Raw genomic sequence first — 18,493 nt, 5'->3', positions numbered from 1 at the left:
TGTATCAGTGTTTTGCCTGCATATATATATATATATATATATATATATATATATATATATATACACACACACACATACATACACCATGTGCTTTTCTGGTTCCTTTGGAGAGCAAGTCATCGGATCCTCAGAGACTGGCTAAGTAGTTGCGAGTCACCAGGAGTGCTGGAAATTAAACCTGGGTTATCTGCAAAAGCAACAAGTTCTCTCAACCACAGAACCAACTCTTCAGCCCTGTACTGTTGTTTTGTTGTTGTTTTTTAAGAGAATTATTTATTTCATGTATATGAGTACACTGTAGCTGTCTTCAGACACACCAAAAGAGGGCATCTGATCTCATTACAGATGGTTGTGTTGCTGGAGATTGAACTCAGGATCTCTGAACTCAGGATCTCTGGAAGAGCAGTCAGTGCTCTTAACCACTGAGCATCTCTCCAGCCTGTACTTTTTTTTTAAACATACGGTTTTGGGTATGGAGGTCAGAGGACATCTTTGTGAAGTTAATTTTTTCCTTAGGTTCCTGAGCAAGCAACTTCACCTGATTTTGCTAGCCCTGTTTTTTTTTTTTTTTTTTTTGCAAGAGCTTTTGTTTTGTTTTTTGTTTTTGTTTTGTTTTTCAAGACAGGGTTTCTCTGCATAGCCCTGGGCAAGAGCATTCTTATTTTTTTAAATGTGGTGTGTGTGTGTGTGTGTGTGTGTGTAAATGCAGGTGCTTTTGGAGGTCAGAAGCATTGGATCCCTATGGGACTGGAGTTAGAAGCGGCATACCACCTGTGTGGGTACTGAGAACTGAATTCAGGTCCTCTGCAACAGCATTGCATTGTCTTGATCACTGAGTGATCGCTCTAAGCCATTTTTGTCATTTTTGTTCTTTTTTTTTTAAAGGTTTATTTATTTATTATATGTAAGTACACTGTAGCTGTCTTCAGACACTCCAGAAGAGGGCGCCAGATCTCGTTACGGGTGGTTGTGAGCCACCATGTGGTTGCTGGGATTTGAACTCAGGACCTTCGGAAGAGCAGTCGGGTGCTCTTACCTGCTGAGCCATCTCACCAGCCCAGCCATTTTTGTTAAGACTATCTGACTCTAAAGTCCTGGCTGGAATTTACCGTGTAGTTGACCTTGACTACTTCCCAAAGGCTAGAATTACAGGCATCCACTACTCTACCTGGAATTATTTATTTTAAAAGCAGGACCATAATCACATAGAATGTTGTCCTGCCTCAGCTTCTCAAGTTGCTAGGATTATAGGTATGTACCACCACAACCAGCCTACCTTTCAGTTTTCTTAAGCCTTATAATCAAATAGTTTCTTTCTGAGACAGATTTTCATGGGTTGTTAGTTAGTTAGTTAGTTAGTTTGTTTGTTTGTTTGTTTGTTTTAAAGACAGGGTCTGCATATGTGGTCTAGTTTGACTTGAACTCACTATTGGCCCAGCCTGGCTCAGAAATCTTAGTGGTTCCTCATTGTGGAACCAGTACTTGTGAGTCAAGGATAGCCTTAAATTTGATCTTCCTACCATACCCAGCTCAAATATAAAGGAAAATCTTTCCCTTCTGGAAGGGGGAAATAAGAGGATCAGGAAATCTAGTCTAGCATGAACTACATAAGACGTTTCTTTTAAAAAGAAAACAAAACCAAAAAAGTAAGCCATCGGCCAGAGATGAGTAGAGTACCTAACATTGTCAGGCCTCTGGATAAACTAAACTGGATGTCAACATGTGTTTCTGGAATCTAGGAGGACATTGAAGCAGGGGTCAGAAGTTCTGGATCATCCTTAGGTCAGGGCTTGACCTGATACTTGAGACTCTGACCAAACACAACTAAACCCATAAATTTTAACTGTTGAGATGGGCTTATAAAATTTCAGCACCAGTTAAAAATTTTTCTGCAACGTTTGTCATTATATGTATAGGTGTTTTGAGACTGGGTCTCTATTACTCTGACTGACCTAGAACTGGCCTTGTAAACCAGACTGGCCTTGAGTAATCTTCCTATGTCTGCATCCAGAGTACTGGGGTTACAGGAGTACATCTTCATACCTGGCCAGCTGTTACATTTTTCAAAACAATCAAATCTGGAGTAGTTTTTGTTCTTTTCTTTTTCTCTCTCCCAAATATAGTTGATACTTAACAATTCAAAAAGAAGGCATCACTGTAGTAGTTTATTGTTCTGTAATATTTAACAGTATGACATATTTCGGTGATAAAATTTGGGAAAAAACTTGAGTTCTTTACTTGAAGCAATATATGTCTCCCTGAAATGTTTGTTATTAAGGTTGGTTTTTTGTTACTAGCCTCCAAATCTCTATGTAGCTCCAACTCATGGGATCTTGACCTCAAGATTTTATCTGTCTTATGATTGTTGGGATTATTTGTATGCACTAACACAGGCAGATAATATTTAATTACAGAAAGTTGTACAAAGATTGACTCTTGTCTTCTAATTCAGTGGCTGTGACCTTGTCTTTGTTCATGTTGTTACTTTTCCCCATTAATGTATGTATTCACTTGCTATCCCAGTTGTAGCCCCTCACACCTCTTCCCGGCCCTCTCCACATGAACCCTCTCCCCATCCCATCCTCCCTTTCACCTCTGAGAAGGGGGAGGTCCTTTCTAGGGAACCTGCACCTCAAGTCACTACAGGACTAGGCCCATCCTCTCCCACTGAGGTCAGACAAGACAGCCCAGTTGGGAGGGGTGGCAGGATTCACAAGCAGGGTAAGCCCTCACTCCGTTTGTTGGGGGACTTGCGTGAAGACTGCACATGCTCTTTGGTTGGTCATGTCGTTACTTTGATTACAGATACAGTCTAGTGTTTAAAGAACCTAGTTAATGAAAACGCTCTTGGGGGATTGGTTTGTTGGGTTATTTTTGACATGGGGTTTTACTTTGTTGCCCTGACTGCCTGGCTGGCCATGTAGACCACAACCCAGCTGATTTTTTTGGGCCATGGTTGCGGAGTAGGGGTGGTGGTGGTGGTGATGACGACGGGGTCTTGTTATTTATTTCTGATTGGTCTGATACTCATGAGGCTCAGGATAACCTCAAACTTCTGATAGTTCTCTTATCTCACTCTCCTGTTTGTTAGAACTATAAGCACATATTGTACACAGTAAATATATATATATATATATATATATATATATATACATACACACACACACTTAATAAAATCTAAACAGTTGAGCATGCTGGTGCATGCTTTTAATCCTTGCCCTCAGGATTCTGAGGCAACTGGATCTTTGTGAGTTGAAGGCCAGCCTGCTCTACAAAAGGAGTTCCAGGACAGTTTCACATTAAAAACTCTGTCTCTTAAAAAAGAAAAGGTGGGCTGGTGAGATGGCTCAGTGGGTAAGAGCACCCGACTGCTCTTCCAAAGGTACAGAGTTCAAATCCCAGCAACCACATGGTGACTCATAACCATCCGTAACAAGATCTGACGCCCTCTTCTGGAGTGTCTGAAGACAGCTACAGTGTACTTACATATAATAAATAAATAAATCTTAAAAAAAAAAAAAAAGAAAAGAAAAGGTGTTAATAAAGTTATTTGAATACAGTTTCATAATGATGGTTAAGAGAGAAAGGGACTACTCAGAAGGAAAATGAGAGCAGGGTGTAGGCTTCTCAAAAACCAGTCCTAAAAGAAAACTATATTAAATATAGGAGCTGGTTTCTTCAAGGGAAATGGCCATAGAGCTAATTTTAAAAATTAATCCAGGCTGTGGATATAATTTTGTCATATAGTATTTGCCTACCTATGTGAGGCCCTGGATTCATTTAAAGATTTTAACATTGCATTTTTATTTATTGTGCATGTGCGTGTATATAGGTATATGCAAACCACTGTGGTGGTGTGGAAGTTGGAGAACAATTAGTAAGAGTTGATCCTTCTACTCTGTAGATAAAGTAGATTGTAAGTTCTGGGGGGAGTCAGGATCAAGCTTGGCAGCAAGTGCCTTTCCTTTACCCACTGGGCCATATAACCAGCCCGAGTTGCTTTGTAAATTGTTGCGTCATTTTCCATCATCAGGTATTCCAGAACTAGAGGTGTGGCTGTGGGGAAGCACTTACCTAACTTGTTTGTGAACCTCAAGTTTTTATTCTCAGCACTGAAAAGTAGGTAGATAGAGCTAATAATAAAGGAAAGGCATTCTAATACTTCAGTTGCAATTCTTTGTTCTATGTGATCGCTAAACTTTGAGCTCAGTGTACCTCAAGGCTTTTCTCATTTTTGTAGGGTATCAGTTAGCAGAGCAATCAAGCCCTTTGCAGAACCTGGCCGGCCTCCAGACTGGTTCTCTCAAAAAGTAAGTTACCAATCAGATTTTCTTTTATGCCCATTGGAATATGAAATTGATTCTTTATCGGGTTTGTCTTGTTGCCTACAAGGTTTTCTGTATCATGAAGGGGAAAATAACTTACAATGCTATAGGCTGGGTGTGCTGGTACATGCCTGTAATTCCAGCAGTTGGGAGATGAGTAGGAACATGATATCATGTGCGAGACCAGCCTGGTTTACATGCAGAGTTGCAAGCCAACCAGGGCTACTTAACAAAGCCTGGATGGCTCAGTGGTTAAGAGCACTGACTACTCTGCCAGAGGTCTTGAGTTCAGTTTCAGCAACCAGAGGGTGGCTCACAACCATCTGTAATGGGATCTGTTGCCCTGTGTTCTAGTGTGTCTGAAGACAGCTACAATGTTATGTATATATAATAAACATAAAAATAATAAACCTTTAAAAAGAAAGAAAACCAAAGGAAACCATGGCTATGGGAGCGTAGCTCAGTGGGTAAAGTTCTGGTTGTACAAGCACAGAGACTGGAGTTTGGATCCTTAAACCCACTTAACATACCAAGAAGCCATGGCAGCCCACCAGTTCTTACACTAACTGGAAGAGAGGCAGTCAGTAATCCTTGGAGCAAGCTGGCTTTCTAGACTAGTTGAAACAATAAGCTCCAGTTTCTTTATAGGACCCTACTTCAAAGAATAAGGTAAAGACTGATTGAGGAAGACTCCCAAATTTCATCTTGGGTGTCCACATGCATGTGCACACACAAGTACCGCACTAATGCATGTGTGTGAACATGTGAACACAATAGGGGCTAGGAAGATGGCTCAGCAGTTAAGAGCACTGACTACCTTTCAGAGGACCCAGTTTCAAATCTCAGTACCCACATAGCAGTTCACAAGTGTCTGCACCTCCAGTTCTAGGGAATCTGCCACACTTACACATGCAGGTAAAATATGAATGTACATAAATTTTTTTTTTAACATTTTAATTAATTTTTTAAAAGTAAAAAAGGACTGGAAAGAAGGTTTAGTGGTTAATACTCTTGCAAAGGACTCGGGTTTGGTTCCTAGCACCTGCATCTGGTGGCTTATAAATAACTCTGGTTTCTGGGAATCCAGTACCATCTCTGGTCTCTGAGGGCACCTGAAGGCAGATAGCACACATAAATTCATGCAGGCATACATACACAGACATAAATTAAAAATAAAATTTTAAGTAAAAATATTTTAAAATTTCTCCAAATTAGAAACAAAAGAAAATGCCTTGTTTGTTTGTTTTGGGTTTGGGTTTTTTTTTTTTTTTTTTTTNGGTTTTTCAAGACAGGGTTTCTCTGTGTAGCCCTGGCTGTCCTGGAACTCACTCTGTAGACCAGGCTGGCCTCGAACTCAGAAATCTACCTGCCTCTGCCTCCCAAGTGCTGGGATTAAAGGCGTGCGCCACCACTGCCTGGCACCATTTAAAAAAAAATTTAGTAGTAGTTCTGTGTGTTCATGTGTGAAAGGCAGAGGCTAACGCTCAGGAATCAGTTTCATCCTGGCTTCTAGGGATTGAGTTCAGGTTGTTTACCCACTGAGCCACCTTCCCAGCCCCAGACACACAGTGAGTCTCTCTTTAGAGGAAGGGTTTCACTGTGTATCCCTGGTGGTCATAGACCTCACTAAGTAGACCAGGCCAACCTTAAACTCAGAGCCCCTTTGCCTCTGCTTCCCACCAGGGCCAGCTAACGACACAGTCGTGGATGGGTCTCCTCACTGAGTCTTACTACTCTGGTTGAAACTTGGAAAGCTTGTTTCCGAGCTTGCTTGTCACCTTTTTCTTTCTTTCTTTTATAGCATTGTGCTTCTCAGTATTCTGAGCTCTTAGAGACTACTGAGACTCCAAAGTGAGTATAAACCCAGGTACACACCTGTCTGGTCAGGAAGTGTTTACTGTGGGAATATATCTTATTGGGTGAGAAAAGTATAGCAGATGTTATGATTAAATGGTAGAAAAGGCTTAAAGAATACAAGTGGGAACAAATGTCCTCTTAAGTTTGGATTTATTGTTTGATTTTCCACAGACGGAAACGGGGTGAAAAAGGAGAAGTGGTAGAAACTGTTGAAGATGTGATTGTTCGCAAACTGACTGCTGAGAGAGTTGAAGAACTGAAGAAAGTCATAAAGGAGACACAGGAGAGATACAGGTAGTTATCAGGTGACTTGGGAGCGACATCGGAAAACAGAGAGAGCTGACTTGTGGTACATACAAGATTAAGTTGGTGTTTATGAGTGACAGGGTCTTACTGTAGAGTTCTGGCTGGCCTGAACTCTGTCTGTAGACTAAGCTAGAGTCCATCATCCTCTGTGGTGGCAGACACTTTTAATCCTAGGACTTCGGAGGCAGAGGCAGGCAGATCTCTTAAGTTCAAAACCAGCCTGATTCTCAGAGTTAGTTCTAGGACAGACAGGGCTACACAGAGAAACTCTGTCTTTAGAGGGCGGGGGGGATGGAGGGAGGGGAGAAGAAGAAGGAGGGAGGGAGGGAGGGAAGGAGGGAGGAATAGTAACTTGAGACCCCAAGTAAAAAGCTCTGAATGTGGTTTATAGTAAGTGCGATTAGATAACTCAGTGGCAGAGATGGAAGGGACCCTGCTTAAATCCAGGTGGAAGGAGACGGCCTGTGACCTCATGTGCTGTGAAATGTGTCCACCTGTACTTGTATGTACACACACACAACACACACACACAAATAAAGTAATAAAAAAGTATGTTAGCTCATGCCTGTAATCCCAACATTTGGGAGACCAAAACAGGAAATTTTCTTTTAGTTTGAGCTATTGAGGAAGACCCTGTCTCAACAACCCAGAAACTTACAAACTAAGAAATTGTGACGAGAACTGCTGTCTGCCTTTGTTTCTATAGGCGTCTGAAAAGAGATGCAGAACTAATCCAAGCCGGGCACATGGACAGCAGACTGGATGAGCTCTGCAATGACATTGCAATGTAGGTTCCATCTGTGCTCTGACAGTGTGTCAGAACACTTTTTTCATAAATGTGTTGTGAATGGAGAAGAGCTCGAGCTGGCTGACATAGCTCAATTCTTTTCCTTTTTTAGGAAAAAGAAATTGGAAGAGGAAGAGGCTGAGGTGAAGAGGAAGGCCACAGATGCTGCGTACCAGGGTAAGCTGAATTTAGTGCTTCCTTTAGCACTGACCATGTGGACTGTGCAGTTAGAGGGGTGTGATGACCACTGCACTGCGGAGAGTTAGCTGTCGGTTGCTTTCTAATGTGTGGTCCACTGGTTTGTGTTGACTTGCAACACTTATAATGTCCCTCCCCTTCCTCTTCTTCTTTTTTTCCGCAAAACATTATTTTTGTTTTTCTGCTAATGATTGAGCTGAGGGCCTTGTACATGCCTGCTAAAATTAGACCTCCAGGTAGCAATAAATAAACAGGCTTTTATTAGAAGGCATTCCACTGTACTGGAAGGCTTTCACGAGGATCAGAACCTACACCTATCAGAGTTCTTTTGTCTTTTGTATTTTCCATTCACTAATTTTTGTCATGTCCCATAATTTCCCAGTCGTAGACCATGGATCAGTCCCAGTGTCTTAGGCTCCTGACTGATCTGCTAAACTGTAACAGTTAAAACTTTTCCTCTTCTCTATAAAATTTTGAGTGATTTTGAATCTGGAGCAAACTGGCAGTGAACAGGAAGAATGTACAAATTTATTGTGTGCACGTGCACAGAAGTCTCATAAAGTAAGGTGTTTGGGTAAAGGATGGAGCCCAGTAGTAAACCCTTGCCTAGCATTCATGAGACTTAGTCTCTAGCATAACAAACAACTACAGAGAAAAGAATCATTACTGTTATCTCTTTTCTACCAGAATGAACCATCCTTTATGTGCAAGAAGAAATACTTGGAAAAATGAGGTCTCTCGTACTCCCTAGGTCTCCAGTTTACTTGTAGGACTCACAAGCTTGATAATGGCAGACTGAACATAATTTAAGGTTTTATTTATTTATTTTTATTCTCTTCATATATTCATTTTTTGAGTCCTTCCCCCACCCCCCCCCCCCCCCCCACCCCCACCCCCAAGATAGGGTTTCTCTGTGTAGCCCTGGCAGTCACTTTGTAGACCAGGCTGGCCTCCAACTCAAAAAGGCCTCTGCCTCTCGAGTGCTGGGATTAAAGGCGTGCCCCACCACCCAGCTTTCTTTCTTTCTTTTTTTTTTTTTTTTTTATACATTTGTTTGTTTGGAAGTGGAGGCACAGATAAGTGTCATATGGTGGGTATGTATAGACCAGAGAACAAGTTGTGAAAGTCCATTCTCTCCTCCCACCAGATTGGTCCCAGAGATTGACCTTAGATCATCACAGCAAGAACCTTTGCCACGGAACCATCATATTATCCTTACTTAAGGTTCTAGAGCTCAGAGGCCAATAAAAAAGGTCCGCCATGGAGTGAGCCAAGTGTGGTGGTGTATGTGGTTATTCCTAGCATTCGGAAGGCTGAGGCAGGAGGATCTCTGTGAGCCAGTGCAGTTTACACAGTGGGTTTCAGGCCAGCTAGGACTACATTGTGAGAGACACCCCCACCACCACCCCTGCCTATAATCCCAGAATTTGGAATTCTAATCCAGAAAGGAGGTGGGATCAAGAGTTCATGTCAGACAGCCTTCCTTGGGTGTGAGGTAGGAGAGAAACATAAGTGTTAGCAACTGTAAGACAGACTACATGGGGAGAACCAGTGAGGCCCCTTCCTCTTTCTAAAAGCAGATTCTTAAGTTGCTGCAGAAGATGTTGAGATGTAAACCATGTACTACAGCAAGGACCTTTGAAATATTTAAGTAGTTAATTTGTTTAGTGTGAGAATTGCCCTGAGTTTGAAAAGCTAAACTAAAAAAATAATAATAAAATTTCTAATCCCTGCTTCGGGGTCTAACAGTGGCTGGTTTCACTTATTCAATCCTGAAGATTTCATCTATTGCTTATGTTGTAGCTCGACAAGCAGTAAAAACACCTCCTCGAAGGTTACCAACTGTGATGGTCCGGTCTCCTATAGATTCTGCCTCCCCGGGAGGCGATTACCCACTTGGAGACTTGACTCAAACCACTATGGAAGAGGCTACCTCTGGGGTAAGTGTATTTGTATTTATTGAAATTGATTTGCAAAGGGACAATAAGCCGGCAGAGAGCTGAATAATAGGAAACCACACTTTTTGCCTAGAAGCAGCTCTTGGTATAAGCACTGAAGACTTAGTTTCTTACACACTCTTCTAATGTAAGGATGGACCGAAAAGTGTTGAGGATTCTGACTTGTTGAGGGATAGGTAAAAGACTATGAGAATTATTTGTCAGTGTATTTAGTCTTGTAAAATTACTGCTGAAGAGATCATTTCTTTATAAATATAATAGTAATACTGTTTAAGAAGTTTGAAAATAGCAGCTTGGACAGAATGATTGGGTTGTGGGTTAGAGTGAGTGGAAGAGAAAATACTATGGGAAGGAAGTGTAGATGGTGTCTGGTTATTTCCATTCAGAACTAATAAAATAATAGACACACTAACCCATCCAGATTAGTAGGGAACCTTCCATAGTTTGAAAAGTCAGATAAAGGTTCTCTGTTGTCTCTTAGGTAACCCCTGGGACTTTGCCGAGTACCCCAGTCACCTCGTTTCCTGGGATTCCTGACACCCTTCCTCCAGGCTCTGCACCCTTAGAAGCCCCCATGACCCCAATAACAGATGATTCACCCCAGAAAAAGATGCTTGGACAGAAAGCAACTCCACCCCCCTCCCCTCTGCTGTCAGAGCTCTTGAAGAAGGGCAGCCTCCTGCCTACTAGCCCCAGACTGGTATGGAGACTTCTGTGGGTGTTTGAGAGCTGTGGTGATTTAGTACTTGGAAGGGAATGCCTGGGCCCTAAAATAAGACTTGGGGGAAAAAAAGCCAGCAACCCAAAAAAAAAAAAAAAAGAAAGAAAGAAAAAGAAAAGAAAGGAAGGAAGGAAAAAAAGAAGAAAAAAAAAAAAACAGGGAAAAAAATGTCCTAGTTAAAGGTTAACTTAAAAAACAAACAAACAATGCATTATGTTGACTCTTGGATCCTAAGGTATCTGAATGATAGTTATTGTGGTTTTCTTTCCCTAGAGAACTCTTGACACTTAAGTTCTGAACATTGTAGTTTAGAATTTCCCTTCTATCTTGAATTATTTTTTGTGGATACTAGGTTTTAGTTTCAAGAAGTTTCGTTAACTACTGGAGTGTGGTTTTGTTTTGGGGGGAAGTGGTAGTTAAGGAGCTTGAGAATAGCCTTCACCTCTGTGCTTCCCTGGTAGGTAAATGAGAGTGAGATGCCTGTGCCCTCTGGCCATCTGAACAGCACAGGGGTTCTCCTGGAGGTGGGCGGGGTTCTTCCCATGATACATGGTGGGGAGATACAGCCAACAACCAGTGCTGTGGCGGCCTCCCCAGCTGCCTCAGGTAAGTTGCTGTTCGTCCTTTTCATGTTTATTAAAAAGAATATAGTCATCTTGTATTTAAGGCCCAATTACAGTTTTTAGACTTTGCTTTGGAGATAATTTTCTGTTAAACAATGTAGTGTTTGAGATTATTGATCCATTGCATATATAAAATATTGAGAGCTCTAATTTACCACAGTATAAATAATGATCAAAGAAACAGTAAAGTTAGTAGTGATGGTATTTCTCTGTCTTGTAAAATGTGAAAAGATGCCCGAGATCCATGAGATTAGGAAATAGAAAAAGAAACTTAGAACTGAAATTTGGGCTTGAATCTCATGTCTTGCATACTATTTGATCTTGTGACTTTGGATAGGTAACTGTTAAGACTGTTTTCTATTTTATTAATGTTTGCAATATATTAGTGCTTGCAGATTTATGGAAAACGCTAGAGACCCTGGTGAGTAAGAGTGAGATTTAGAACCCAAAACTTAGTTTGAGCCTCAGATCTACAACATTGATTGGTTTTGTTACCTTGGAGAGAGAGGCATCTTAACTACTGAGCCTTAGTTTGCTTTTTTTATTCATGGTGGCATATATACTTCACAGGGATGTGTTAAAAATCAAATAACAAAATGTGAAGCAAAAATAGTAATACCATATAAATATTAGAGATCGGTATTTGATTAATATTTTGAATTTGGGTGGTATAAGTGTGCTGAATCTCAGAAGTAGAAGGGGTTTTTTCCTCCCTTTTTCTTCTTCTTTTTTGTTTTTTGTTTTGTTTTGTTTTGGTTGGTTGGTTGGTTTGGGTTTTGGTTTTGGTTTTTGGGACAGGGTCTTGATGTGGACCTGGAGCTGCCCATGATTTTGCTCTGCAGCCATTGAACTCTGCTCCTTCCTTAGCTTCTTGACTGTTATACCAGTCGTTTTTATTGTCAATGACTGCTTATTTTTCTTCAGAGAAAATGATCACCCAGTTTTAATAAATACAGTGTATAATCTGGTACTTAGGTTGTTCCTATCTGGAAGATCTTAGGTGAGGTTAAAGAAAGGGGGGGTGTAGTGATAGCTTATTCCACACAGAATTTACTTTTGTTCTTTGAAACTATAAAATACTAAGTCCTAGAGTGGCTGTTGCTTCTTGTTCATGTGCTGTCTTCCCTCATTTTGTGTACTTCTTTGTCAGGTGCTCCCACTCTTTCCCGGCTTTTAGAAGCTGGTCCCACACAGTTCACCACTCCTCTTCCTTCCTTCACTACTGTTGCCAGTGAGCCTCCAGTTAAGCTTGTGCCACCCCCTGTAGAGTCTGTGTCCCAGGCTACCATTGTCATGATGCCTGCGCTGCCAGCACCATCCTCTGCTCCGGCTGTCTCCACTTCTGAAAGTGTAGCTCCAGGTGCGTCCCTGACCCACGCCCTGAGCAGCCACAGGATCAAACCGTAGAGAAAGGTGGCCAAGACCATGACCTCCCACCTAGATACTTCTGTTCTCCATAGACTTGGACCATCTTTATCCTTAGGCCTACAAGTTGGAAGTGGGTGTGTGTTTGTGAGTTGGGTGGGGCAAGTTAAGTGCAATAACATAATCAGGCATGAGACTGTATTCTCACTTTACTTTGTAAATAAAATGAGGGAGAAGAAAACATGGTCAGAAATAAGTTTTTGACCTTAAGTGTCTGCAGTTCTGGTGTGATCTCAGGGTAGACACTTAATACTGGATAAGCTTCTGACTTGCTTTTTCTTTTTGTTCATTAGTGAGCCAGCCTGAGCCCTGTGTACCCCTGGAAGCTGTGGGGGATCCACATACTGTGACTGTTTCCATGGATAGCAATGAAATCTCCATGATCATTAATTCCATCAAAGAAGAGTGTTTCCGCTCAGGGGTAGCAGAGGCTCCTGGGGGATCAAAGGCTCCAAGCATAGATGGGAAGGAAGACTTAGATCTAGCGGAGAAGATGGATATTGCTGTGTCTTACACAGGTGAAGAGTTGGACTTTGAAACAGTTGGAGACATCATTGCAATCATTGAGGACAAGGTAACTGTGTGGCAAAATCCTAAAAAGTCTCCTGGGTACTGCACTCTTCTTCCTGTCTCTGACTTAGAATTATTTAATTCTACTTTTGCCCTTTTTCATCTTTGTACTCTGATATACTAATCTTCCTTTCCATTTCTCTTGTCTGCATAGCACAAGTGTCTGCACTTGTTGTTTCCACTAAATGGTAATAGAGCGCAGCTATAGATTCAGCTTCTAACTCTGTCCTATTAAACTGAGGGACCTGGGCTTTTCCTGTGTTCTCAACAGTTTGTATATTGTGGGACAGGTGGATGATCACCCTGAAGTTCTGGATGTGGCGGCTGTAGAAGCAGCATTATCATTCTGTGAAGAGAATGATGATCCTCAGTCCCTGCCTGGCCCTTGGGAGCACCCTATCCAGCAGGAGCGGGACAAGCCAGTACCTCTGCCAGCCCCAGAGATGACAGTCAAACAAGAGAGACTAGACTTCGAGGAATCAGAAAACAAAGGGCTCCATGAACTGGTAGACATCAGGGATTCGGGTGTTGAGATTAAGGTGGAACCAACAGAGCCAGAGCCAGGCATGACTGGGGCTGAGATAGTAGCTGGAGTTGGTCCAGTCCCAAGTATGGAGCCACCAGAACTCAGGAGTCAAGACTCCGATGAAGAACCTAGAAGTTCTGCAGCTGGAGAGATTGGTGAGGCAGATGGTTCCAGTGGGAAAGGCGATGATGAGAGGCCACTTTCAGCTGTGAAGACAGAGGTATTGAACACAGTTGGGCTGGGAAGGAGGAGGGCTGGGACTTAGGCGAGAAGAGATCAGGCACGTGAATTCCTGAGTTCTGACTTGTTGCACATATCCAAAGCCACAGGCTGTAATTAGTGCTATCCTTCTGCAGTGAGCCTTAAAATATGAGACGAGTAGGCATTCGGATTTCTTGTATGGTCTCATGGACACCGGAGAATAGAACTGTGGGAGCTATAACAGTTTGTCAGTAACTAGGGCACTGCTTCTCTTTTGGTCTTCAGGCACCCCCTGAGAGCATGTTGTCTCCATCACGTGGCTCAAATCCTATTGAAGATCCTTTAGAGGCAGAGACTCAACACAAGTTTGAAATGTCAGGTAAATAAAGGACAGGATGTTTGAACTGTATCTAATTTGAATTCTTTTCTGACTAATTTGAATTCTTGACTGACTTCTCAGGGATTGTGGGTTGTGGGCAAGTAGAGGAGGTAGGACAGGACAGCCTGAAAAGAAAGGAGAACTAGCTGCAGGGAAGAGTCGTGCTCCGTAGGAAGGGGAGGCTGAGGTGCACAATCTTCAGGTAGTCTCTCTCTCCTCTGCAGACTCATTGAAAGAAGAATCAGGGACTATTTTTGGAAGCCAGATAAAGGTATTTCAGACTTTTCTTTATTCTTCTTGCCATGTGATCAGATTTTCCCACAGTGCTACCTTTTAAAATGAATTTTAGTAAATTCATAAATTCATATCTTTGTCTTGTCAAGCTGGTAAGGAGTTAGGTGAGGAAAAGCTGTAGTGGACATTGCAACCTAATGGGAGTGTAAAGATCACCTAGTCCTTTCTGTTTGTAATGTACAAAGTTGCTTTCATCCATCCAGAGTAACTTGGAGTTGACTAGAGGTGCCAGGAAGATCACAGGAGTCAGGTCACAGTTTAGACTATCAAAAGAGAATTATCTGGTGTTATTTAGAATTACTAAAGTAGTAGTAACAGAGATTTAAAATAATGTGAGGTGAGTTTGCTCCATCAGTGAAGACATGAAATAAAACTATTTTTGGTAACTTTGTATCCAGGGTCAGAGTTCCTTTCAAGAGCAAGGGGAAAGAAGGAAGGCCTCTTAGCTTAGTCTTAAGTAAGTAGCTTTTTTTTTTTTTTTTTTCCCCTTCCTTTCAAAGAGATCCTGGGCTTTATTCTTTGTCCAGGTTCTAAATTATGTCTTACTTAGTCAGTTAAGTAGAGGGTAGTATAAGTGATAAAGAGGGCTCAACCAAAAATCAGTGTGAGGGGGTTTCTAGGGCTGATCTAACCCCAAACAGAGGTCATTTAGTAATGCCTTACGAGGTAGTTTTGCTTGCATTTGCTGACTGATGCACACTATATCTAAGGATGCCCCAGGTGATGAGGAGGAGGAAGATGGAGTCAGTGAAGCAGCTAGCCTAGAGGAGCCGAAGGAAGAGGATCAAGGAGAAGGCTATTTGTCTGAGATGGATAATGAGCCTCCTGTGAGTGAAAGTGATGATGGCTTTAGTATACATAACGCCACACTGCAGTCACACACTCTGGCAGACTCCATCCCAAGCAGCCCTGCCTCCTCGCAGTTGTGAGTATCTGTGATTCCTCCTCCTCCTCTTTTTTTTTTTTTTTCCTTCTCATTTTTAGGTGGGCTCATGTACTCCAGTCTGATGGTCAACTCAGACAATGTAATTGAGGGTGATCTTGAATTACAGATCCTCTGAGTGCTGGGATTACAGACATACTCCTACATCCCACCGTGTGTGTGTGTGTGTGTGTGTGTGTGTGTGTGTGTGTGTGTGTGTGTGTGTACAAATGCACTGAACCCGGGACTTTTTGAGTGTTAGGCTAGCATTCTGCTATAGAACCATATTTGTAGCCTTAATTGTATTTACCTTCCCTTTCTTGGCTTGAAACAAATAGTTTAAGAGAAACAGGACTTTTTTTTGTTTGTTTTCCTTATGCTTAGTAGCACTCTTGTATCTATTTCAGTTCTGTGTGCAGTGAAGATCAAGAAGCAATTCAGGCTCAGAAAATATGGAAGAAAGCCATCATGCTTGTATGGAGGGCTGCAGCAAATCATAGGTGAGCAGATATTACCAGCTTCTCACTGTAGGCTTAGGAAATTATTCATAAGCTGTGAGACAGCGTATGTTAGTGTTGATTCTTAGTACCTTCTACTACGTGAAGAAAATTCTCTCCTTTTGCTTCTGGAGAATAAATAATAAACCTATTCTTTTTGGACAGGTATGCCAATGTGTTCCTGCAACCTGTTACAGATGATATAGCTCCTGGCTACCATAGCATTGTACAGAGGTAAGCCATCGTCCAACTATCACACCTGACTCAAAATTTGTGTTGATTTAAGTGAATTGTTGTCTTATTTAAAGCAAGGGTGGGGTTGTTGTTGGTGGGGGGGGGGTGGTTTGTTTTGAGACAGGGTTTCACTATATATAGCCCTGGTTGACCTGGAACTCTCTATAGACCAAGCTAGCCTCAAACTCACAGAAAGTGAGTAATTTCTGCTTCTGCCTCCCAAGTGCTGAGATTGTTAAAGGCTTACATCGCAGTGAGTGTATTATCATTAATAGTGTAAAGAATGAGCACCTATCGTTTTTCTTGATGCCTATTATGCAGATTGACTTTTTGAGGAGTTCAGTACAAGCTTTGGTATAATGGGTTAGTTTTTAAATCTTGGTAGCTGATACTGGAGATATATATGAACAGGACTGTATAGTAATACTATACTTGGAAATCCAACGAATCCATGGCCATTTACCCTTTTTATTTATTTATTTAGGCCTATGGATTTGTCAACTATAAAGAAAAACATTGAAAATGGATTGATCCGCAGCACAGCTGAGTTTCAGCGTGACATCATGCTGATGTTTCAGAATGCTGTTATGTACAATAGCTCAGACCATGATGTCTATCACATGGCAGTAGAGATGCAGAGAGATGTCTTGGAACAGATCCAGGTACATTGATGCTCATTTTTATTTTAGTAGGGATGAAGTGCAGGGAAGAATTGAGTTCATTGGTAAATATTTTTACTTCTTACTGAAGTTGAATAGATTTGATTGGTTTGATGGAAGAATTATGATACAGATTCTATCTTTTTGGGCTGGAGAGATGGCTCAGTGGTTAAGAGCATTGACTGCTCTTCCACATGTCCTGAGTTCAATTCCCAGCAACCACATGGTGACTGACTCACAACTATCTGTAATGAGATCTGATGCCCCCCTATGGTGTGTCTGAAGATATACATAAAATAAATGTCTTTTTAAAAATTGTATTTTTCTTGGGCAAATGAATTCAGTTTTTGAAGGTTTTTGCTGTTGCCATTGTTCATTGGTAAGGATGTAATAAACCAGTGCTTCACTGGGTACCTGTGAGCTACATCACACCTTCCACACACCCAGCTGACTACATTAGGAGTCAAGCCCAGGGCTTCATGTCTGCTCGACCAGCACTGCCCATCTAAACTATATCCCTAGCGCCTTGGAAGTTTTCAGATCAGTGTATACAGGGCAAGTGTTATTCGTTACATAAAATAGTGTGGCACATGTATTCAACCAAGAGTTTATAACCCCTAGTTATAACAAGTTGTCTACTTCAGTCTTACAGTTGTAACACTACACACCCTTTGTGATGTTGATCTGGAAGCAATAGTGTATCTTTGTTAAGTTTGCCACGGGACTTTAATTTCGGAAGGCTCTTTGGCTTATTTTAAAGCTTCTTTTCACTTCTAAATTCTTTAGGAATAGCTAGAATTTAGCCTTTTAGTAAGCCAAAAAGAACTGAATAGAAAAGTACTGTATAAGTTCTGTTCACAAAATATGAAGTATGTTAGTTCTTTCCTACTGGATTGGATCTTTATGGCCTCCCATTTTTCTTCTTCCTACAGCAATTCTTGGCCACACAGTTGATTATGCAAACATCTGAGTCTGGAATCAGTGCTAAAAGTCTCCGGGGGAGAGACTCTACCCGAAAACAAGATGCTTCAGAGAAGGTGAGCAGACCAAAATAAAGTTCAAAACATCCAGAGAACCTTAAGTTACTCTAATACTGCTAACCTTCTGTAAGTGCATAGATGTTAGAATGGTGATGGCTTGCTTCTGTCTGTTGAAGAAAGCTGCTATGACTGAGAGTACCAGTTACATGGGAGTTAGTTTGAGCTGAGTGAGTGAATTATTAATCCTCTGGAAGAGTGCTGTCAGGGTCGGGGATAGATTAGTTCACAGCAGTTGGCTGCTAGATATGGCTAGATGGCTGTGGGGTCTCTTTCCTCTTGTTCTTGAGTTTTAAATTTTTGTCTTTGTTTTGTGTGTATGGTGCTTTTGTCTCTGTCCTGAGGTTTGGGGTGCTTGTGGCTGAGAGTTTCTGTGGAACCTGATCAGTATTTGTTTGTCCTCTAACAGGACAGTGTCCCCATGGGCTCTCCTGCCTTCCTTCTCTCTCTCTTTGTAAGTATTGAATGGCTGCAAGTGGTGATGTTGCCAGAAAGATTCTCAGCTCCTGCTGGGCCTGGGTGGCAGAGGGAAATCCAACATGTAGACTGTGGCATTGTCTTGAAATTCTTTTTATCCATTGAATAGGAAACTCTTAGTCTTCTGCATTCTGGTCTCTTTGCTTGTGTGAGTGTGGAAGAGTGGGGGGGGGGCAAATTTTAAGATCACTGTATTGAAATATGAAATATTCTTGGGGTAAAGACCTAGGATGCATCTGCTCCTCATTTCTTGCTTCCACCTTTTACCAATTCTTAACTTACAATGGAAGACAGCTCAGAGCAACAAGGGCAGGTGAAATGATGCAGTGGATACAGGCACTTGCCATGGTAGATGCAGTGGATATAGGCACTTGCCATGGTAGATGCAGTGGATACAGGCATTTGCCATGGTAGATGCAGTGGATACAGGCACTTGCCATGGTAGATGCAGTGGATACAGGCACTTGCCATGGTAGATGCAGTGGATACAGGCACTT

General features: G+C 41.7%; 1 protein-coding gene across 2 annotated transcripts in view; it reads left to right on the top strand.

The window, feature by feature from the left end:
• Positions 1 to 18,493, top strand: part of Brd8 (bromodomain containing 8) — a 26,913-nt gene that overhangs the window by 5,495 nt on the left and 2,925 nt on the right. The window contains exons 3-21 of one of the 2 annotated variants that reach the window (XM_021214732.2): positions 4,241 to 4,310; positions 6,127 to 6,176; positions 6,354 to 6,476; positions 7,195 to 7,275; positions 7,388 to 7,452; positions 9,277 to 9,413; positions 9,913 to 10,131; positions 10,614 to 10,758; positions 11,926 to 12,135; positions 12,494 to 12,774; positions 13,061 to 13,516; positions 13,783 to 13,876; positions 14,101 to 14,147; positions 14,881 to 15,095; positions 15,500 to 15,592; positions 15,755 to 15,823; positions 16,308 to 16,485; positions 17,415 to 17,519; positions 17,929 to 17,973. In XM_021214732.2, coding sequence (XP_021070391.1) covers positions 4,241 to 4,310; positions 6,127 to 6,176; positions 6,354 to 6,476; positions 7,195 to 7,275; positions 7,388 to 7,452; positions 9,277 to 9,413; positions 9,913 to 10,131; positions 10,614 to 10,758; positions 11,926 to 12,135; positions 12,494 to 12,774; positions 13,061 to 13,516; positions 13,783 to 13,876; positions 14,101 to 14,147; positions 14,881 to 15,095; positions 15,500 to 15,592; positions 15,755 to 15,823; positions 16,308 to 16,485; positions 17,415 to 17,519; positions 17,929 to 17,973 — 2,683 coding nt within the window. The remainder of the gene's footprint in view (positions 1 to 4,240; positions 4,311 to 6,126; positions 6,177 to 6,353; positions 6,477 to 7,194; positions 7,276 to 7,387; positions 7,453 to 9,276; positions 9,414 to 9,912; positions 10,132 to 10,613; positions 10,759 to 11,925; positions 12,136 to 12,493; positions 12,775 to 13,060; positions 13,517 to 13,782; positions 13,877 to 14,100; positions 14,148 to 14,880; positions 15,096 to 15,499; positions 15,593 to 15,754; positions 15,824 to 16,307; positions 16,486 to 17,414; positions 17,520 to 17,928; positions 17,974 to 18,493) is intronic. The other variant, XM_021214734.2, reaches the window with a different exon arrangement.

The sequence above is a fragment of the Mus pahari genome, chromosome 15 (genome assembly GCF_900095145.1).
Source record: "Mus pahari chromosome 15, PAHARI_EIJ_v1.1, whole genome shotgun sequence".
Taxonomy (NCBI): Eukaryota; Metazoa; Chordata; class Mammalia; order Rodentia; family Muridae; genus Mus; species Mus pahari.
Note: the sequence above shows the minus strand (reverse complement) of the source record. Positions and strands in the feature narration are given on the sequence as shown.